The sequence below is a fragment of the Gavialis gangeticus genome, unplaced genomic scaffold (genome assembly GCF_001723915.1).
Source record: "Gavialis gangeticus isolate Ggan-Ray unplaced genomic scaffold, GavGan_comp1, whole genome shotgun sequence".
Lineage (NCBI taxonomy): Eukaryota > Metazoa > Chordata > Crocodylia > Gavialidae > Gavialis > Gavialis gangeticus.
The window spans coordinates 167,030,200-167,054,035 of NW_017729022.1; the positions used below are offsets into that span (position 1 = coordinate 167,030,200).

At 41.3% G+C, this 23,836-nt stretch overlaps 1 protein-coding gene across 1 annotated transcript in view; it reads left to right on the plus strand.

Moving 5' to 3' along the window:
- Positions 1 to 23,836, plus strand: part of SPATA17 (spermatogenesis associated 17) — a 192,867-nt gene that overhangs the window by 144,160 nt on the left and 24,871 nt on the right. Inside the window, exon 9 of the mRNA XM_019516463.1 lies at positions 5,223 to 5,358. Within this exon, the coding sequence (XP_019372008.1) occupies positions 5,223 to 5,358 (136 nt within the window). The remainder of the gene's footprint in view (positions 1 to 5,222; positions 5,359 to 23,836) is intronic.

Consider the following 23,836-nt stretch of genomic DNA (forward strand, 5'->3'; position numbering starts at 1 on the left):
GAGCTGGAACCAACTTCCAAGGGAAGTGGTGCTGGCCCCTACCCTGGGGGTCTTTAAGAAGAGGCTGGATGCCTACCTGGCTGGACTCATTTGAGTCCCGTTTCTCTTTTTGGGGTTTTTTGTTGTTCTCCCGCCCTGGTGGGGGGTCGGGCTAGAAGATCTACTAGGTCCCTTCCGACCCTTAATCTATGAATCTATGAATCTTGCTGGGATCCTATGATCCCTGCTGACTTCCTGCCCCTGGGGCATGGGGCTGGACTCTATGATCCTCTGGGGTCCCTTCCAGCCTGAAAGTCTATGAAATCTATATTTGTGCTGCTGCTAGTTGTGCCCAGGGACCACACATTCCCACTCATGGGGACACGTCCCTGGTGTCAATTTGCTCCGCTGCAAATTAACAGCACAGAAAATGCCTGCATGTGTGGTGTGTGCAGTTTGTGGTGCCACTGACAGGTGTGCTCATAGGGACATCACTCCTATGGCTGCAGCATTCAGAATTAGGAGCATGTCTACACTGCAAGGTGTGGTGCCATATTGAAATACCTAAAAATAAGCTAGCTGGTATACCAGAAGCAGTATAACTACATTAGTGTAGCTCTTTGACTAGTTAATTTATGCTGCTACCACTGTTTATACCCTAGACGTAAACCCCCCCCCCCCAAAAATAAACCTTTAAAAAAAGAGCTTAATGAGTTACACTTGGAAGCTGAAACACAGGAGTAAAAATCCTTTGAGTATGAACTGGTTGGACATTTGGTTATGTAAGCTTGTTAAGTCAACACTAGTGCAGTTTACTAATAGTATTAATCCGTCTGTCTGGATTTAATTTTCCATGGACAGGTTTTTCTTCTCCAACTGCTTCCCTCTTCTACCAAGTTCAGAGCATATATTTACCATTGCTAATTTTAGGAGGAGCAACAAAGGGCATGCATGAAGCTATAACTTTATTGTGCAATACTCTGCAATATTATTAATGTTTACTAGATCTTTTTTGCTCTAAAGTTCTGCCATAGAAGCAGGATATTTTTTATGTGATTCCTATTTTATTTTTTGGTTATCCTACTAACTTTTAATGCTAATATTTTTGAAAAGTCATATTCTTCTTGACATGAGTATACAATGTATATCAAAGATCCTTGCTGGATGTAGGAACACTTCAGTACTGCAAACATAGACAGTCCAATCAAGACGTACGTAAGGAACCACAAACATGGATCAGATGATAGAATTGGAGACAGTGAAAATAATAGTGTTTTTTATACTATTCCATTGTCCTGGGACACAAGACACGGAACCGGACTTACCACCAACTCCAGAGGCAGCATGTGAGGATTGGAAGGCAGCACCCACGTGGCTCATCAGCCACCTGTTTATCAAGCTGCAGCTGGCCGATGACATCATCGCTAAACGCCAGCCGGCAGGGTTAAAAATGGCGGTGCACGCTGTGGAGCCGGGGGAAGAAGGAGAGAGCACAGCAGCAGAGGTCCCCGCAGCCTGGACAAGCTGGGACTCGGGAACGGAAGATCAGAAATGGCCAGGACAGAAGCCGAAGGAGAGAAGAGGATCACCTTGGCGACACTGTAGAAAGGTGGTGGAGGAACATCGGGATCGCCTTGCAAGATCAGCGGGAGCAGCAGCCGAAGAAGTCTGGCCAGGGAGAGAGAGACTGCGAGGGGCTCAAGAAGAGCTGCAGCGGGGAAGAGCATCGCTGCTGGATCGGGAGGTGCCTTAGAGCAGCTAGGAGCTGAGTGCCTAAGGGGATGTGGCAGCCAGTGTTCTGGTGAAGTGCTGGAAGGGAGCAGGGGGGTAGTTAAAGGGGCAGTACACTTGGTTTTGAGTTGGAGGGGTTTTTTTTTCTACTTTTCTTGTGATTTTGTTTTTCCCCAAGCTCTGGGGTATCTGAGGGCAATAAGCCTGCATGGTGGCTAGGTAGGGCTGAGGGGCTTGTACAGGGCCCGGTCGAGGGTCCCTGGAGTGAGACACTGACCATCTTGAAACCACTACACAGGAGGCATGAGGCCAGGGTGTAGGGGTCGCGGAGCCCCGTGAGTGACCGCTGGGAGAAACCTCGGGTCTACGACCATGCCTGATGAACAGCCCCGGACACTGAGGTCAACAAGTCGTGGCAGATGAGCATGGGGTCAAGGATTCAGGCAGTGGTCACCAACTCAGACAGAGGCACAAGTCTGTGAGGCGAGTAACATCAATCTCCCGAGCGAGAACGGCATGAGAGCGACTGGTTGAGGCCCGGCAGTTACATCCATTTACAATTTTTAAGTCTCAGGGTTTTTTTCCTCAAAAACTAATAACCACTTGTAGGTACCCTTGTCCAAACACAAAGACACATTCCAGAGAGTGCAGCTAATATTGGATATTACAGCAAATGCCCTTTAAGGAGATATTCAGTTGAATACTGCACAAGTTGTGCATTTATGTCATATATATTATTGCTTATTTAACTGGATACGTTATGATTTTGAAATAAAGATACATAAAGAATGGGTTATTGAGAGTTGCTGTTTGCCAAGAAAGGCAAGGTGAGATCCAAAATAAACCGTGCCCTTTTTATAGGATCTGTGTGTAATACTACAGCTTAAATAATAAACTATGAACATTATCATTTTCATTTAGTTTATCTGCTGTTTCTCTCAAGAAATGGTATTTTGAAACATTTAAAAAAATCTGTTTAGGATAGATGCTTTAGAAACACTATTCATATTGAATTATGAGTGCTACGGCTAAAATAAATTCCATGCATATATGGGAAAATCCCTAAACTGCTAGCCTTGTCTTCTCAGGCATCCAATCCCTTGAGAAAGCCAATTTTCTTTCATGTCTGAACAAAAGAAAAATGTACTATTAAAATGCAATTCAGAAGTGATAAAAACTGTAAGTGGAGCAGCCGGCTCACAGCACCTTCTATGTATACTCTGGGACACTGGGGCCACATTAATTTTTGTGTGTGTGTGATGTCCATCCCATGTGCAAATTAGCATTACAAGTACCATAATCTGTCTTAAATGAGAGCCACCTGTCCCATGAGTACATGCTACTGTAGCTTGGTATAATTTAAAGCTCTGCTACTTTTGTGTTTTTGTTTTGTTCATTTTATATAGCATTTGGTTGGGATAGTTGATAATTGTTACTAAAAGGTTCTAAAAGACTATCTTTTTTGTGAAGGGGGGTGAGGATAAAAGTATAAATGACATAATTCATGGTTGCTAAATACTAATTTTCCCCCCAAATATTTTTTTCTGAATCGTATTTAACAATCAAGTGTTAAAGCACTGGTTTTATTTCCCTCTTCATAAAAATTATTGTTTGACAAACCAAATCTCCTGTGTACTTTAGCCTTCAAGAAAGCTCTCTAATTTCTTTTTCAAGATGTTTAAATTAGCTACACCTATTCTTATGACAGCCCAGGCAAAATAATATTTTAAACTTCTGGAACACACACTCTTAATTGTAGCTGTATTGTCCTTGACCTACCTTACACATGAAAAGGGTATTTGTAGGGCACAGAATAAATAATACCTGTTGATTTGCAAAACATCAAGAAATCTTAAGATTTTATTCTACAGTAATGTGTAATAATTTAGAACTGAATCACCTCCCCTCCATCTGGCAAACTGTATAGCAGGGGGTTTAGGAATAGGATTATATTTTGTGAAGTGCCCTTTAAATACTCCTTCCATACCATGCTGTTGAGAGAGGGGACTTCCCCTTCCCCTACTCAATAGACTCTGGGACATGGCCAGAAAACTTGCAGATGACCATGACAGCTCTCATCCACATGAAAGCTGTCTGTTTCACTGCTGGACTTGTGGCCCCTGGGTTCCATCTGTCATGGGCAGCATGGCTGCACTAACAGATAAGCCTTTTCAGTATGGCTAACGGTGTTAGAATCCAGCCCTAAATTATTGCTCCTCACTTTACACTAGTGTTATATAAAAAATGAGGTGAGCTCAGAAACAACAGACACTCTTTAATCTATGGTCTAAGATCAGGACTGTCCAGCTTCTGAGTTACACTTTTAGACCAGGGTTGTCCAGCTGGCAGCACCCAAGCCGCACACCTCATGGGCCATATGCCATGAAGCCACCAGTTATGTGGACTCCCTGAGACCACCCTTTCTCTGCTGCGTGAATGGTGTGAGCCCTTCTTCCTTTGCAGTCACATAGGCAGTGCAAGCCCCATCTCTGTTGTTGCCACATGAACACAGGGCACACCAGTCCCTCTCCTTTTGTGTTGTCCAGCCCCTATAGCAGCAAAAGCAATGTGGGGAGTGGCAGCACACAGGCCAGATTCAACCCACAGGCCACCAGTTAGACAGCCCTGGTCTAATATTGCATTGAACATCATTTGTACTATCTGGGCGCGTCTGCATGTGAAATTAATGCCATGGAATAAACTGGCACATATTGTGCTGGAGTTTATTGCTCCCAGGTGCAGCATCTTTACAAGTTCCTGGGACAACAGCACAGTGAGCTAGGTTAGAGCAGCCCCAGCTGGCATGGGGCTTGTGGGGTAGGTCAGCCTGCCAGCCCATGGCTGCTCTCTCCCAGCTCAGCATGCTGCAGAAAGGCTAGCTGGGGCACAAAGGTGCTTCAGCATGGGGCTAGCTGGCAGGCAGCCCCTGCACTGAAACACCCTCATGTCCCAGCCAGCCCCATCAGTGTCTACATGTTTGTTGCAGTACACTAAATAATGTGAACACAGGATAGTTCCTGTGTTTACAAGTACTAACCTACAGTGGAGTTAGTTTCCTGTGGCCTAACAGGGATGCACATGTAGATGCTAAGATTTTACTGTGGAGCTAATTGGACAGCTTCACATTAAACATCTTGTGTAGATATGCCCACTGTATAGTAAGTCACTACTCAGAGTGAGCAAGAGGGGCAGAATTGGGATTTTATGATGTTATTTCTAAAATAAACTGCAGTCTATTGTTTTAGTTAACAAATATCCAAGCAATTACCTATTTGTGCAGATAAACCAAAGATACATCTTCACATGGAAATTTCAATAGCATCATCTTATAACTCTGTATTTCTGTGCTGTGGCACTGCTCTTCATTTTGAAAACTGAAAGCTCAGAAAATGCATAAGCCCTAAGGCAACAATGAAGGAAACATAAAGAAGTTAGGGAAAAATCCTGTGACTTATGTGGCTTGCAGCCACAGCAAGATAGCAATATATTTACAAATGTGTTTTATCTTTCAGGTTTTTGCCATTTTCTTCATGTCAAAAAAACCAGAAGTATGATCCATTAATTCATTCATCAAGTAAATATGGTCAAATAACTTACGGGACTAAACATTTCCGAGAAGAACATCATGAAAAATGGGTAGCAAACAAGGTGAGTTACTGCAAAATCGGGCAATGTTACTGGTGTCTAGATCAGGATAAGCAATGTTTTTGGGCAGAGTGCCAAGAACACCCCAACCTCAACTTGTAAGATGTTGGCATACCAGGGGTGGAGAGTGGGGAGCTGTGAGGAGCCCAGTCCTTTTTGTGGCAGCACAGCTTCGGCCCCTTTCCCACCATCTGACCTGAAGTGCGCATGCCAAGCAAAATGTCTTTGCATGCCATGCTCTGGCATACATGCCGGGGGTTGCCAACCTTGGTTCTGGATTGTTAAAACTAAAAAATAGTGGGCCTGATCCAAAAAAGACTGAATTCAGTGGGGGCCTCTGAAGCAGGTCATGAAAAGTGCTGTAAGAAAGCTGACTGTTGTATAGAAGATGCTCAGTTTCTTCATTTCTCTTTGTAGTCAAAGTTGAGGGCATTCAGGTCCTCTCAGTAGATGTTTAGCACTTTGCCAAGTAAAGACAAATTATTGGGGTAAATATGCTTTTGATAAATGCTATATTATCTGCATTCATTTTGAAAAAAAGTGCTATTTTATGTACAGCATTTTTTTGATCTGGTAAAATAATAAGTTTTTGATTCCTAACACTGCAAGATGTGATGTTTCTCAGAACAGTTAACATTATATAAAATATATGTTCAATCAGAGAAATTCAGTACCGGATAGGATGTCAAAAGTGTGAAAGCTTCAGTCGTGTACAGCATCAGTCACAAAGCATGAAATGGAAAAAGGCAATTGAACAGTTCCTTCTTGGCTGTTTTCATAAATTGTCAGCTTTGGGAAGTAAAAGATTCTGAATGTATGTAACCTCCCTGTGGACTTCACGTAAAGCAGGTAGAAGAAAAAATATTTTTACACATCAACTCTACCTAAGCTAGGGCCTGTTTGTTGATGGGACTTCTGCTTCTGTGAGATGGGAAGAATTAGTTCTCTATTCACCATTTGCAGAATTAGTTAGGAGAGATTAAAAATGAACTAGAAAATATTTTTTGACATGTTCAATGCAAATAGTGGGCATTCACCATGGTCCTTTAAACTGTGTCAGTGGTGGTAATTAAGAACTAATCAGTTTTCAAACATTTTTTTCTCTCTAAACGTATACTGAAACTTCAGTCTCATAAATAATGTTGCAGTTTTTCAAGAAATTAGACATTTTAAGATTTCTATCCTATTTTATCAAAGCTACTCTATAAATTTAAAAAATACTTGTTTTCCTCTTTTATTTATTGCTAGGATAATAAAACTGTAGTTAGCTAAACTTCAGCCCATTAAGAACATGCTCACTCTCTGACTCTCCCCTGCCAACTCTCTCAGGCATTTCATCTTGATACAGGAGATTGGTGTGAGAGTAAAAATGAATTCTTTATTTTGAACACAATCCCCCAAGCTGAGGATAGTCTTTTGAGGTGCTGGCATGGTTCTGTTCATTCTGATTATTGTTACATGTTCATATCCAAAATGTGACAAAAATTTTCAACTCCAAAAATATAATTCGGTACATTTGTTCTGGAAATGGATAGTAATAGTTTCATAAGCAAAGCAAATCTCTTCCGAACTTTGACAAACAGATCAGAGTAGGGCCATGGACAGACACACATTTGAAATGAACTGAATTCCCCACATCGCCCCCACCACCACATATAGCAGTCAAGCGAGGGAGCTGGAGAACTAGAATCCCTGCATGCCTCTCAGCCTCAAGCCTCTGGAGGGTCCCAAGTATAGCCAAGTATATGGGAAAGTGTTTATTATTTGTCTGTCCCAATTTCCCTACCACCACCCTTGTAGTGGGTAGAGTGCAGAGCAGAGCACTGTAAGATGCTGGAGGACTGCTGGTGTATATAGCCATTTCAGAAAGCATTTCAAAAGAAAGTGCGTTAAACATGATCCCCACTTTTTGTGGATCATTTTGGAGGCACTGCTTCAGCCATGCAAGCCTGTACCCTGGCTGTTTACTAGGGCTGTGCAGAATAGCACCGTTCCATTTCACCTTGAGTTTCGACGGTTCGAGGGAACAGTGTTTCATATTGACTTTCATTTTGAGTGGAAACAGCTGTTCCATTCCGTTGAAACAGAAAGGCTTTTCAACACTGTTTTGAGTTTCTCTGGGGATGGGGAGCCAGCCCAGCTCAGTCCCCCACGCAAGATCAGGCCGGGGGTGGGAGCCAGCCCAGTCCCCCACGCAAGATCAGGCCAGGGGTAGGAGGCAGCCCAACTGGGCTGCTCCCCCATCCCCCACTCTACATCCCACCGGGGGCGGGAGGCAGCCCAGCTGAGCTGCTTCCCCATCCCCTGTGCTACATTGCGCCCCCTGCCAGATCTTGTGCTGGGGATGGGAAGTCAGCCCAGCTGGACTGACTTCCCATCCCCAGCCTATGGTCGAAACATTTCAACTTTCGAAATGTGTCAACCAGCTTCATTTTGTTTGGAGGCTATTTTGAGGGCCTTTGTTTCATTCTGATTGTGCTGTTTTGACCTCAAAATTGGTCAAAACAGTGTCAGAATGAAACAGCTGGCAAAATTTCACACAGCCCTACTGTTTACTGCTCTGCAAAGGTGCTAAGAGCACTTCAAACAGCGTGTCTATCCAGGGCCTTAAAACTTGGGTATTTTAACATAACTGCATTACCTAAATTGGACTGCAGTTAAATGCATATAGGCTAACAATTAATCTTTTTATTAAGAAATAAAGTTTGCCTGAATATCATTTTAAAAAGTGAAAAATGGGTACCATTGTTTGGAGCCTGTAGCAGGGCACCAAGGTGCCTGCTACTTGGACAGCCAGAGTAACGGCTCAGGTGCCGGTTGCTAGGGGCAACCAGAGGGAGCTAAGGACATACACCTGTCTGGTCAGCTGACTGAAAGGGGCAGGGCCTGGCTCCAATATAAATCGCAGGCCAAAGGCCAGAGCTGGCTGGCAGCCAAGGAGGAAGGAGCTTGGCCCTGAACGAGTGAAAGGAAAAGGCCTGGATGGGCGAGCAGCTAGGGACATGGGTGAGAGATGGAATACCTGTGGTGTGGTTTGGAGGACGTTTTAGCCACGAGGCATAGATTTGTGTTATAGCTGAGGGGCTTGTGTTTGGTTGTTATTACATCAGAGGTTCAGATGAGGCTATAAGGGGATGGAGGAGGCCTCATAGGGGAACCACATCAGAGTGGGGACCCCAGCCCTACAGAGAGGGGACCTAGGGGCAGCACAGTAACCCTAGGACTCTATCCTGCTACAGAGTCTATAAGCATAGTGTAAGCAGTATATTTTAAAGGGTCTCCAAACAATTTTGCTGGTGAGTCTCAGTTCTGACCTGCAACATGTCTCCTTTCCCAATCCTGGGTATTTCATGATCAGAGACAAACAGCCACACCAAACCATATGGAGGTTTTATGATGTACATCATATAAAGTAGGAACTTAGCTGAGACCACCAAACTCATTTTTACTTGTGATCTTAAGCAATTTTAAACCTAAATCTCTTGAGGTGAACAACCATATGCATTAACCCAATATGACATCTAGCCTTCCAACTCCAGATTCTAAATCAATATGAAGCTTCAATTAGGAGGCACTTACCAAAACAGAGAGCTAATAGGAAAGAAGAGCAGTTTCTTGACCTACCTGCTGCTTTTACTGGTCATTATTTACAAGACAGAGTCTAAAAGCTATACCCTTCATCATATTTTAAGGGAAGAGTTTCTATTTAAAATACCCAACATCATTACTTTTAAAAGCAAAACTTTATTTTGAATCACCCCTAAGTTTCCTGAATGCTATAATCTTGTGTACAATTATGCTGTCTACTAGACTATCATGTATTCAGGAACATGATAATGTAAAAGGCACTTAATAAAAAGGCAGATACCATGAAACTATCAAAACACTAGGGATCTTTTATTTCATAATCTGTTATACTTGCTTAGGACTCAAATTGAAATGATACAAACTTTGTTTTCTAATACAATTTATATAGGGAAAATGGCTGAAATTCAACTTCTCACATATTTTTCTTGAAATGGGTTTACCCTGTTGGTAATTGTACAAAACCTTGTACCAAATCTTCCCAAGAAATCAGTTTGATAGCCAATAGTGGTAATGGAAAATATGCCATTCATATTTTACTTATTCAAATGTATATTTTAAAAAGCTAGCTTGCTTGTATTTTATGGCTACATCCTATTTAATTACATGGTAATATGTGCATATTTTAAATTAAAAACCATAAAGAGATTAGTATCTGCCCATAAACCTATTTGATATCCTATGGAAATGAAAACAAACAACTAGGAACAACATGGATTAACTCCATTTCCTTTTAAATACATGGCTGGATATAGCACAGCCTTCCTCAGAGCATGATAATGGCCGTAATGAATGTGAGAAAACTTACTTTGCCTATACCAGTTTTCTCAAAAGTGTTACTTTGCAATGTAACATTTCAGTGAAGTAACACAAAAACCTAGGGGGGAAAATACTGTATTTAAATTCTTCATTGAAAGAATACATACAAATAAGTATAAATATTTCCCTTTTGTGGTCATTACCCCAACTGGAATTTCTGTGTTTATAAAACACTATTAGAAAATTTGTATGTCGGTTTTAACAACACACTTCTAAAAGCCACTAGTAACATTCTTATTTACACGTGCTATGGGATGTCTTAGTCAGTTTTTATAAGTGTGAAGCTTTAGTATTAATAACCTACCAGTCACCATGAATTTAATCTATAATGATAGGTCCCAAGTAGTTGGACAGTCAGGGGATCAAATATACTAACTATACTGTTTCAGTTGTCAAAACACTCACATATGTTCTTATTTACTGAAGCAGAAATGATAGCTTACAGCCTTTAATCAGAATTGGAATTAGTTTGCATATGCATTTTAGACAACTGCCTTTAATGGCAGCATTAAATGTTTTCCTTGTTTGCAAAATTCAGGAAGTGACACTTTAAGATCTTCCTTGTTGATAGATTCTTTCCTCTTATGCCTTATTATAGGTGAATTACAACACAGCTACATCACTGTTTCATTATTTGCACATGCATTTTGGCCCTAAACAGAATTTTATTATCTACAAAGCATAAGAATATCCAGTACTCTAAAGAATTAATTTAGAGAACCTAAGCATATTGCACAGAACATAAAGTTGACCTTTACCGTCTACAGCTTTTGGAATGGAGTGGGATGTGGAACACATCATAGATTTAATGTGGCACAACGCTGTCTGCAGAAACTTGGGTGGGACTGTGACTGCCTGCCCATTGCACCCGATGATTGAATCTGCTGTCACCAGCATCCTGATAATAATGAACATTCAGCTTAACGACCGTGATTATGATTATCATAATTGATGTGCAAGTGCAGTGTGTGGGGATCATTACAGCTGAACTGTACAGCAGAGAAACATCCCTTAGTTATGGATAATTTTACTTTTATGCATTGATTGGGATAAAATATGCCTTTCAAGTTCAACAGGCCAGCTTAATGTAATTTTAGGAAGATTTCTACATTTATAAATTGATGATTATGAGTTTGCTGAAAACAGCCAGTCTAGCTGTTTGTTTTGAATGGTTTCATTCCATTAATAACAGCAAATAATTAAATAATAAGATATTATTGAGTGGAAATATCTTATGACTACAGCTTGCATTAATCAAATGCTGAGTTTAAAATGTTTTTGACAAGTTATGGCCTTGCCTACATTAGGAAAAAGAGAATATGTAATTCACCACTGAGGCAGGTCCACCAAATGTAGCTTCAGCAGAAGTTGTATTGTAGACAGAACGTAGGGATTTTTATCACTGTGCTGTATAATCATCATTGCAAGTTGTAAATATTTTTATGATTTTATATACTGCAGCTTCCATCATTGGTATCACTGATGAGAAACTACAGGTTCAAATTCTATTGTGCATAAATAATTAATTGGGCATAAGATCCGGCTTATTTTCTCTGATAATACTTGCCTTCATTTGAGCTGGTAAAAAAAAACACGCACAGGTATTGCACAAAAGCATTCCATGGTACCTGTATGTCTACATATACATATATACATAGACACAAATATGCACATGTACTGACACAGAGGCAGAACAGGACAGCCCTGTGCCCTGGAGCACCTTCAGTGCACAGAGTAGTGTCAGCTGCCACTGGCAGCAGTGTGGCCAGCTGCCAGTTACAGCAGCAGCAGCTATTTTTGTTCCCCTAATACCACCTCTCAAGAAGGTGATGCCAGGAGTTTCCACCCTAGTTGCAATCTCTTAGTTATACTACTGCACATATACTGTGCATATATATATTCACATAACTAATTATGAGGACTATAGGTATGACTTTGTATATTATGTGTACATGGACGTGTATAGGCAGAAATTTGGATAGAAACTCATATAGAAAAGCATAAGCTTTCATAGTCCACATCCTATGTTGTCTGATGGTGTTTGGTGGTGTGAATTCCATAGCATCTGAAAAAGTTGCTGTTTATGAAACCTAATGCATCTCTGAACCAGTTAGTCTCTAAGGCTGCATCCCCATAAGCAGAGGCATGCAGTGGGGGAAAAAGCAGCTGCACAAATTCATGCTGCTGCTTTTTGCCTCAGTGCACATCCTTGCACATGGGTTTAGTTAGGCTTCTGGTCTGGCAGTGCATGCTCCTGTGTGCACTACATTGTTTTTTTTGTGGTGGTTTTTTTTGGGACGCGAGGATTTCCTGGCATCAAAAGTAACTGCCGCACTACAAATCTGCAACATAGCAAATAGGTGCACATGCACCATGTGTGGTTTGCGGCACTGCAAACCACATGTTCACATTCATCTGGTGCCCCAAGAAGCCCCCATGCCTGCTGCTGCCCCAAGAAGCCCCCAGGCAAGGCTGCTGGGACCAGCGCAAGTGCTGGCCCCAGTCTCTCCTACCCCACCTGGAGCATTTTTCCCTGTGCTAACCCCACATTCAGGGGCATGCGCCAAGGCAAATAGCAGCAGCCTCTTTTTTCCCTGTGGCAACCACACAGCCCTGCTCATGGGGATGTAGTCTAAGCTGCCACCCTGCCTTAGCTTCTGCATAACTAGTTTTTTTTTTAAATCTACGAAAATTAGCCAATAAAATGAAAGAGAATTCTATCATGTGATACCTCTAATGAATTGAAAATCCATAATAATAGCCTGAAACCAATTTTTAAGTCTTTTAAGAACAGATATCCAGGTATGCACTACAGCACTCCAAACTGCTAACATGCAATATGAGCAGTTTGCAAAATTTTTGTAAGCCTTGGTCCCCAAAGCAGCTGCTTTGTATTTCCCATATAGTGCAAAGCAGCTGGAAAGCTGACCTAATGTGGCAGTTGCCCTTATTGCAGGGGCATCATCAGGCATCCATATAGCTACCTTTGCACAAAAACGTCCCTTCAGCCGTTGCATAGAGGCCAGATGAAGGTAGCAGAGGTTGTTACCAAATCATTGTGCTCTGTAGTGATTTCTAGTGACACAGTCCTTACGTAACCTTTCCTGATGGTCTAACTTACAACATCCATTCACCTGCTCTAGGTTATACTTTGAAAAGATTCAGGCCCCCAACTACTCCAAGAGAAGGGGAGCAGCTTTCTTACAGTCACTTTTCTTTGTTCAGCCCTGAGTCCTGCACTAATGGCAGCTCAGTTAAACTCAACTATCTGAGCCTGTAATAGTAGTCTGTAATGTTCATGAAAAATTAATTGCTCGCACTTATTCAGTACTGTGGCTTTGAAGGGTAACAGAGGAGACAAAAAAAAGACTGTGGACATGTCTACACATGCATTAATTTGCTGTAATAACAGGTACTAACTTAATTTGCCGTAATCAACGCTACTGCAAAGTCGTGCACACGTCTTTTAGGTGATGCTAATGCACAGTAGACTAATTCTATGGTGCATTAGCACAACCTTCACTTTGATGCACTAATGCACAGTAGAATTAGTCTACTGCACTTCTAGCGTCTTGTGTAGAGGTGCCCTGTGACCCTGATCCACCAATGCACCCTTTCTTAACAATCAACTGTAGGATTCCCCATCAGGGGCAGCATCTATTATGCCAGAATGAATAGCCAGAAGATTCACAGAGGGACACATTCTATTTCAACCATCAGGCCCTTAAGTGGATTTAGGCTTCTAAATTCAATTCTGTTCCCCCCCTGCTTGAGTCCCTGGAAAACCTGATACAAAAGGTGGGCCGATCCTCATCTTCTCTGCTTTTTTCTGATTCAATCTTCAGGGTAAGGTAACAGTGTTATAAAAGCAGATACATTAATGGATTTTCAGGAACTTAGATGGAATAGAATCACATTTTCATGGCTAAGACCACTTGAATGCCCAGTATGTCCTCAGATGTCTGTGACTTAAGGTTCCCAACTCCTTGAGGCCATGGACAGGCAGTATCAAGAAAAGTAACCCTGAGACTGGTCTAATTTATGCTAGGGACCAGCTTACTGTTAAAATGTCATGGAACCAGGGCAAAACATTGGTTTTGCCAACCGCAGCTTGCTATGTGCAGTTAAGCCAGACCCTGGTATCTGGACCTAAATGCTTAAACCAATGGCTTAAGTACCTTAAAGTGTTGCCATGTCATTCTTGTCTTTTGGATTGGGTGATACTACTACACAACTTGCCCATTCAGGTTGATTTATTCATTACTTAATGGGCAGCTTTCTTTTATAATATATCTTTTTGGTAAAAATGGTAGTACACTTTTTTCTAGAGTGTATATATAAAATGGCAGAGAAGTATCGTGGCACTACTTGTGTGCGCAAAATGCAAAAGGATAGATTGGAAGTTAGGTCTGAAAAAGTAATTCACTCTCTCTCATTTTCATAAGTTACAGCATTTAGCAAAATCCCCTCATCTGTTTTCAGACTTGAGATATTTACATAAATGAGGGTTTTTTGGTTGGTTGGCAGTATCTGAAATATGTTTTCTCTTGAAGATGACTGTCATTGATTTCATTAAGTCAGATGGTACTAGAGCTTCTATGGGAAAATGTTCTTGACTATTTCTTCTGAGGAGATCCTAGAGGTCATCACTACTGGGCTGCCTTTGAAAATGCTGCTCTTAGGAAATTCTGTAATGTAAATGATGGACTGATAACCAGATTATTAACTATAGTCTACCTCTCAAGTTATTTACTTAGGTGCATAAGGAGGGCTAAAATTGTATGAAGGAAATTAATATCCACAAAACGTATTCTGGATATTATTTAACCAAGAGTAGAAAAGGCAGTGTGAACAACTGGAAGGTTAAAAAGGAAAACTGAAAAAACTTTCTGTTGAAGGTTATTGGTGACTCAAAGCAAATAATAATTTTGATTCAATAATACAAAGTAGTGACTGGGAAGATTCAAACCATTCAGCAAAGTTATTTGCATGAGAAAAGATACTGTCACCACTTTTCTAATCAAATCCATTCTGGTGGTTATTTGCAAAGGGTTTGTCAGCAACTAGTTGAATATTTTATAAAACCTGATTCTCAGTTCTGTAATTTCTCAGCGGGAAAATGCAGTCCCTTGATGACGAACCAAGGCTTTGAAGAATAAATTGATTCTAAAGAGAAAATTAGATGGTACTTATTATACTGTCTAACTAGCAATCCAGTGTCATTTGTCTGGTGGATGATAAATGTCTTGCTTTTCCTACCTTCCTCATTTGATAATGCAACTTGCATGTTAGTGGCAAAGAAGGAAAATAGTTTTTTTTAGTAAAAGCTAACTTTATCCATTATTTCTCATGGATGTTTTAACTTCACAAATAATTCTCCTTGTGCAAATTACTTGAATGTCATAAAGCCTCTTGTTTAAACAGAATTACTTTAGAAATAAAGTATCTTCTCTAATCTCTCCAGCACTCTAAAAGAGTAAATTACAATGACTGTGGCAATACGTCAAAGTTTTTAATATAAAAATTAATGATTGAATTAGATGCCATAATGGTTGATGAAGTTCCACTTTTAAAAAGAAAAGAACTGGATTTTAACTGCTATTTTAATGAGTGGTGATCCATAGGAACTATAGTTCTTGACAAGAGCAATCTGTTTGTCTGTATGGGGTTTCCCACATTGATTTTCACTAACTTGTCAATGCTCTTAGGAACATATATATGGCTCATTCTTGTGGCTATCCAACAAGACATGCGCCTATTGAACTAATCTTTCTGTATCGTTGTTGTAATGTGTTTGCAGAATCAGTCTACATATTCTTAGCAAGCATTCATCTGCAACTTAATTACATTCTTAAGCAAATAGAGTTGAAATGAGCATGACACAGATCCCTTTCAAGTTCTAGAGGAAAACTTTGTTAAATATAGTTGTTATTACTGTTGTTTAAAAAATGTATTCAAAATACAGGGCTATATCCCCAGATGGTGTAAATTAGTTTACTTGATTGACTCCCATGATACAGGGATAGTTTATATCAGCTATGGATATGGTCTGTAATTCATATAAGTTTTTAGAAAAAACGTATACCTGTTTTTTGGAAGGTACATTGCAGAAAGAAAGTGGTTACCCATGTTACAGAGGGGTAATACATATTGTTTCATTATTGATTTACTATAGCTTATCTTTAATATCAAGGTCTATTCGAGGCTTGACAGCTTAAGGGGAGAGCCATGATTACACTCTCTACCTGCCTTGGGCAGTCTTGAGAATGCTTAGATTGACTGAAGAATGTGAACCCTAACCTCACGGCAGATAGGATGGATGACTCTCCTCTATTTGCCATTTGGATCATAGAGTAGATTCTCATTTCTATCACACCAATTACTGGGGCTTGCTTTTGGGATACATTTCAAAGATTCCATCTTTGAACAGACAAAGATTCAAGATTAGATGGAAGAGCCTGTTTCAGCACACCTCTTACTGAGTCAAGTTGAAATGAAAGTGCTCCTTGATAGATATAAGAATCTTCACTGTTTTATACTTTATGCAGTCATTGCTACCACAAGTATAAACAAGCAGGAAGTCTAATGTTGCTATCTATACATGGAATTACTTAAGAATAACTGTAGCATTTTATGTGAACACTTAGGTTTCATCCAAATTAACATTAAAGTGTCGATGTGATCTAAAAAATTGGAATTATAAAAATTATAAATCCAGTTTGTATAGGCATACAACATGAACAAGATTCAGCACAGTAAAGCATCTAGATCAGGGAATGATTTCACCATGAGAAATTATGCAGTTTACAAAGAGAGCTATGAAGCTTTTAGTACCTGTGCTTTTTTTTCCCTATAGTGAGTCTATTTGGTCAGGGTTCTGCACTTGGGCTATTAGAAATGGAACTAATAACAAAATTTCTGGCAGAAGGTTCTGACACATTACGATCCCTGACCTTTATTTATATGAAAGAATTATATCATTTTAAACACGTTTTAACAACTATTGCTATGTACTGCTGTTTTCTTAGTGTAACTTCACTAGGTGTGCAGAGCTCAGACTTAGAAAACTAAAGAAGAAGTCAATCAAATAATAAAAAAAATCCAGCATATTAAAAAAGACTTTGTATCCTAATGTGAAGCTGCTTGATTGAGCAGTGCAGTGTCAACCATGTCTTTCTTCTAATGCTAAAAGTAATGCACATAGACAGAGTGACAATCAGAGTACAGCCTCCCATCAGCTGTAATTAATCTTTTAGTTAACAGAGAGTAGAAAAGCCTCTCATCAGCCTCTTCTGAAGTCTGAGGGACCCTGTTTTTTGATGTTTGCATTCTGAGTAAAATTGTCCCCACCAGTTCTAACAAATTGAAACACCAGGCTAATTATGGCAGCTAATGAAGTGTGTGGAATGGTCACAGCTTGTCGTGAAACTGTTCCTTCAGCTCAGATTAGAGTTTCATCAATCACTTTTTTAAACTGATCCAGAATTGCTTCTGCCCAGTGCTTGGCATTTTTAATGCTGTTTCTGTAATTGGTTTTTTCCCCAAAGCTTAGGCTGTTTTTTGAAATATTACATTCTCAGGACAGGACTTACAAACTCTAGTTTATAAAAAAAACATTTCATTATTGCCTCTATCAGCTGATCAAGTGGTAGAAAGCTAATAAAAGAAGCACAAATATAAAATTTGATATATTGTTTTTAATCCAGCTAAAGGTAGCAATAAAGCATATACATATATATGTATATGAATCATTATTACTGTGGGCTGGATGTATACTGCAATCTCATGAAACATGTTTTGTGGGCTGAATGGTTCGAATCCCACCAAAGCACCTAAATGAAATGAATGTGTTGGTCTTAGCTTATCTCCTGGTAGATTGCAGTCCTCCATATATCATTCAACAGAGTTTGGCATGATTTGTAGTTTTTGCAGATGTCCAAGCCTTTGGCAGCAGGAAGACCAAAATGTCTTATTATTTAAAGAATATGAACACTTCGGGTCATACCAAAAGTCCTTAGAAAAGTATAGGTAACTTTGCAATATAACTCACAATGCTACTAGTCAGTCAAAGAACAAATTAACATATACAACATTTTTAAAAATCCAGTTCCTGTTCATTTATAAAATATGGCCCTTTTAAATCTAGGTTTAAAATGAAATAAACTTTAGGTCATATGCTACAATTCAGCATTTTGGGAAAAACAGTACAAATGTGTATCAAAATCACTCATCAATAGGGAAGGGAGTTTTAGCTTTATTAAATATATTTTAAAACAGCAATTAATTTTTGTTAACATATTCAGTCCTTTGTATTGTTCTTAGCAGTGGACCATATACTACTCATTCTACAAGTGTCACAGCAGTTAACCCTTTAATAGTTGCAGTTTTCAAAGAATTGGTTTCATAATAATTGCCAAAACAAAACTTTAGCAAACAAATAAATACTGCATTATACTGCTCAGTTATTTTTCAACAGTTTGACTGAACATTTTTGAGACATGGCTGAATAACTGGTGGGACTATAGATGCTTAGATGCCCTTCCAGTCCCAACCTTCTATTTTCTCCTTCATGATTATCAATTTTTCCCAATAGCAAAACTAGATTCCTATTCAGTGAATGAGAAAAAATAATTTCAGTGGGGTGTAAAGGAAAAGGGTCACCTGCTTGCTTCCTCTTATCCTCTATATTATACTGTTTTTGAATAAAACTTTAGGACAGAGGCAGGGGCGGGGACAGCTAAATGTATACCATGATACCTCAGGTGTGCTCTCCTAGTCACAGCCTCTACTTACTAATCTTTCCATAACCCCCTCCCAATTAGGTGACTCCCTGAGACCCACACAATTCATTCACATCCTCTTTAACAAGTCCCTGACATCCTTTTTTAACTCCACTGCACTGGACCTTCCAGATCTGACCAGTCTCTCTTCTGGCTCAGAACTTCTTCAAGCCCCTTCCATTCCTCAGCACATGGTCAGAAACAGGCACACAAACAGCCCTATCTCCCAGGTTAGAACACCTCCTCTTCTTGCCAAATTTTCAGAGTTCATCATCACCCCATTCATCTCTGAACTTCCAGCACCAATACCAAAACTGCTCAGAAACAAACCTCTATACCATGTTAGTCCTTCCAATAGTACTTCTTGGTAGGGCTGAAAAATACAAATAACCCTAGACTCTGAATTAACTCCACTGAAACCCATATTTTGTGCTACTTGTCTATTTACTCTGTAGTCTCTTGTCAGTGTTCCAACTCCATCAGAAAACCGCTGGTAGAAATAGATAGTTCTGCATCTTGTAGGACTTTAGCAAGACTGGACAGCTGTGGTGTAGTTAGTTAGGCTTGGCACAATTATCCCTTAGTGGTCATCTACTGCTGATTATTCCTATCTAGACATCCATAAGCATGTAAGATAGGGTAACTAAAAACAATAAAAGCCCTTAAATGGCTCAAATCATATCGATGCAGCTTAAAAAACAGTGGTAAAGAGAAATCCGATCCCAAATCAAATACAGATTCAGAGGTTAGTTGCCAGTTGAATTTGTGTATGTATCATAGAATCATAGACTCATAGAAAGTTAGGGTTGGAAGGGACCTCAGGAGGTCATCTAGTCCAACCCCCTGCTCAAAGCAGGACCAACCCCAACTAGATCATCCCAGCCAAGTCTTTGTCTAGCCAGCTCTTAAAAACCTCCAAGAATGGAGCTTTCACCACCTCCCTGGGTAACCTGTTCCAGTGTTTTACAAACTTCCTAGTGAGAAAATTCTTCCTAATATCTAACCTAAACTTCCCTTGCTGCAACTTGAGACCGTTGTTCCTTGTTCTGTCAGCTGCCACCACTGAGAACAGTCTAGCTCTATCCTCTTTCAATCCCCACTTCAGATAGTTGAAGGCTGCTATTAAGTCCCCTCTCAGTCTCTTCTTCTCTGGACTAAATAACCCCAGTTCTCTCAGTCTTTCCTTTTAAGTCATGCCCCCTAGCCCCATCACCATTTTTATTGCCCTCCACTGGACCCTCTCCGATTTGTCCACATCCTTTCTGTCATGAGAGGCCCAAAACTGAACACAGTACTCCAGATGTGGCCTTACCAGTACCAAAGAGAGGGGAAGAATCACTTCCCTTGACCTACTGGCAACATACCTACCAATGTAACCCAGTATGCCATTATCCTTCTTTGAAACAAGGGCACAATGCTGGCTTATATTCAACTTATTGTCCACTGTAACTGCCAGGTCCTGTTTTCTGAAGAGCTGCTGCCCAGCCAGTCAGTCCCCAGTGTGTACCAGTGCATGGGATTGTTCCGTCCTATGTGCAGGAGTTTGCGCTTGTCCTTGTTGAACCTCATGATATTTCTTTTGCCCCAATCCTCCAATTTGTCTAAGTTACTCTGAGTCCTAGCCCTACCCTCCAGCATATCTACTAGTCCCCCCGGCTTGGTGTCATCTGCAAACTTGCTGAGGGTTCACTCTATGCCATCTTCCAGATCGCTGATGAAGACACTGAACAAAACCAGCCCCAGGACTGACCCCTGGGGCACTCCACTTGATACTGGCTGTCAACTAGACATCGAGCCATCGATTACTACTCTCTGAGCCTGATGCTTCAGCCAGTTTTCTGTCCACCTTACTGTCCATTCATCTAACCCATACTTCCTCAGCTTGCCTGGGAGAACGTTGTGGGAGACCATATCAAAAGCCTTGCTAAAATCAAGGTACACTACATCCACCAGTCTCCCTGTATCCACAGAGCCAGTCATCTCATCATAGAGATGAGAAGAGGCCAGGTTGGTCAGGCATGACTTGCCCTTGGTGAATCCATGACGACTGCTCCTAATCACCTTTTTCTCCTCCAAGTGCTTAGAAATGGATACCTTAAGGATCATGCTCCATGACCGAGGTGAGGCTTACTAGTCTGTAGTTTCCTGGATCCTCCTTTTTGCTTTCTTGAATATGGGCACTGTTTGCCCTTTTCCAATCACGTGGGACCCCTCTTGATCCCCATGAGTTTTCAAAGATGATGGCCAATGGCTCTACAATCACATCAGCCAACTCTCTCAGCACCCTTGGGAGCATGTCATTTGGCCCCATGAACTTGTACATGTCCAGCTTTTCTAAGTAGTCCCTAACCTGTTTTTTCACCACTGAGAGCTGCTTACTTCCCTGCCAAACTGTGCTGCCTGGTGCAGTAGTCTGGGTGCTGACCTTGCCTGTGCAGACCAAGGCAAAAAAAGCACTGAGCACTTCAGCCTTTTCTGCATCCTCTGTCACAAGATTTCCTCCCCCATTCAGTAAGGGACCCACACTTTCCCTGATCATCCTCTTGCTACCAACATACTTGCAGAAACCCTTTTTGTTACCTTCACACCCATTGGTAGCTGCAACTCCAGTTGTGCTTTGGCCTTCCTGACTTCATCCCTGCATGGCCGAGCAATGCTCTCATATTCTTCCTGAGTTATTTGTCCAAGTTTCCACTTCTTATAAGCTTCCTTTTCGTGATTTAGTTTACTGAAGAGTTCTCTGCTAAGCCAAACTGGTCTTCTACCATATTTGCTAGTCTTCCTATTGGGATAATTTGTTCCTGCACTGTCAGTAAGGACAGCCACCTTTCCTGGACTTCTCTCCCTCTCAGTCTGGCTTCCTAGGGGATTTTGCCCATGAGTTCCCTGAGGGAGTTGAAGTCTGCTTTTCTGGAATCTGGCTCCTTACTTTGCTGCTCTCCATCCTTCCTTTCCTCAGGATCCTGAACTCTATCATCTCATGGTAACTGCTGCCCAGGTTGCCATCCAGTGCTACATTCCCCACCAATTCTCTGTGAGCAGCGTGTCAAGAAGAGCATGGCCTCTAGTTGGCCACTCTAGCACTTGCACCAGGAAGTTGTCCCCATCCTTCTCCAAAAACTTTCTGGATTGCCTGGGCACTGCTGTATTGCCCTCCCAGCAGATATCAGGGTGATTGAAGTCTGGTGGTCTATAGCAGACCCCCACCATGACATCACCCTTGTTGCTTTCCCCTCTGACCCTAACCCAGAAACTGTCAACAGGCCTATCTACAGCTTCATAACAGAACTCTGAGCAATCATATGGCTCTTGTACATAAAGTGCAGCTCCTCGTCCTCTTCTCCCCTCCTTGTCCTTCTTGAACAGTTTGTACCCATCCATGACAATGCTCCAGTCATGTGAACTATCCCACCAAGTCTCTGTTTTTCCAGTCACATCATAGTTCCTTGACTGTGCAAGGACTTCCAGGTCTTCCTGCTCGTTTCCCAGGCTCCGTGCATTTGTGTACAGGCACCTGAGGTTGATTGCCCTGATTTCTCAGGAAGTATGAGAGCACCTCCCCTGTTGCCCCCTCCTGCTTGCTCTTCCTGAAGGTCTCCTGCTTCCCCATTTACCTCAAGGCTTCGGTCTCCATCCCCCGGTATAGCACATAAATACACAATATAGACCAGAGGTAGGCAAAATACTGCCAGCGGGCCAGGTCTGACCAGTCAAATAATTTATCTGGTCTGCAGGCAGGCGGCCACAAAGTCATGGGATTTGGCCCATGGGGAGCTGGCAGCTCTGACTGTTGGGTCATGCCGGGTATGTCCCTGCCCCTTCTGCAGCTTACACCAGCTCCTGCCCTGCACACTGGAAGCAGTGCCAGGCAGACGCCAGCATTAGCTGGGTGCTAGTTCTGTGGGCAGGGGTATGCAGGGAGCAGGTTGCAGCTCTGCCTTGGCCTTGCTCTATCACCACCATGCAATCCTGGGGTCTCCATTGAGACAAGCTGAGACCTATCTGGGCAGGGTGCGGAGCTAGGCAGATGGGGTGGGGCTGCTTAGGGAGTTTTGATGAGCTACTGTGCAGGAAGGGAGGGTGTTGACTTAGCCTTCAACAGCTCACCAAAACTTCCTATGTGGCCTGTGATAGACACATATATGCCTACCTGATCATGTGCATATGGCAATGCTTAGTATGCATGCCCTAGATAATAGGTTTGTATAAATTGAGTACACACAAATATATGCTTAAAGATTTTTCTGATGACTAAGCTGCTTTCTTAGGGAGTCTGATGAGTTCTGAGTCCAGCAAAAATGTTCAAGACCACCATGACATGCTACTCCAAAGGGCAGCTACCCTCATGATGTCCCTGTGGCTGAAGGTAATGATTTCCATTAGTTTAAAAAAAACCCCAAAACTGCAAGGTAGCTGAATTTTAAAAGAGGCTGCCACTGTGGACCACCACAGTGGTCTAGAAGTACTTTAGTTGGACACAAATTCATACATCTTGTACAAACCAATTGGCCCTCAGGATCTGTGTCATAAACTATAGATAAGGATCAACTCAAGTGGGTATGTCTGCAGGCTAACTTAATTCATATTGTAGATCCTCTGATCACCAATTCACTGTACCAATTAATAGATTGTCCCAATGGTGGTCAAAAATACTTAGGACAGAGCTAAACCTTCAGTGATATTAGTATTGCTACAGCCTAGGGTCTATCTCGATGCTTGTAAAAGAAGTGTTCAAATATCCAACTCTTTCCTAGATGAAAGGCAAACATCTGTCAGTAAGCAGAAAACAGAAAGCGATGGTAATAGTTCATCCACACAAGGAGACTTCAAAACAGCTCAAAATATGTCTTCCTTCCAATCTGATTAAATGTGCTGATGATACAATGAAGAGTAACAGAAGGGGCAGGAGGACCTAAAGAAAATTTGGAAACTGTCATAAGCCTGCACGAAAAGTTGAAGAGAAATAAAAACAAGGTATAAAAGCTGATTCAGAGCAACTCAGGGAAGAAAGGAGAAAATACATGTGTGTATGTGTGTGTACACACACACACACACACACACACACACACACACATATATACACATACATATATGTGCACATACACACACCACACATCTTCTCTTTTCTTCCCTGAGATATCTGTATAGATATCTATAAGTTCTTGAGTGTAATCCTATTCCACCTTGCATGAGTCCCTAGAAAACTGTTAGTGCATGTTTTTGTAACACACCATATATGGAGTTGCACTATATGTACAAGAGCCATATGATTGCTCAGAGCTCCAGTATGAAGCTGT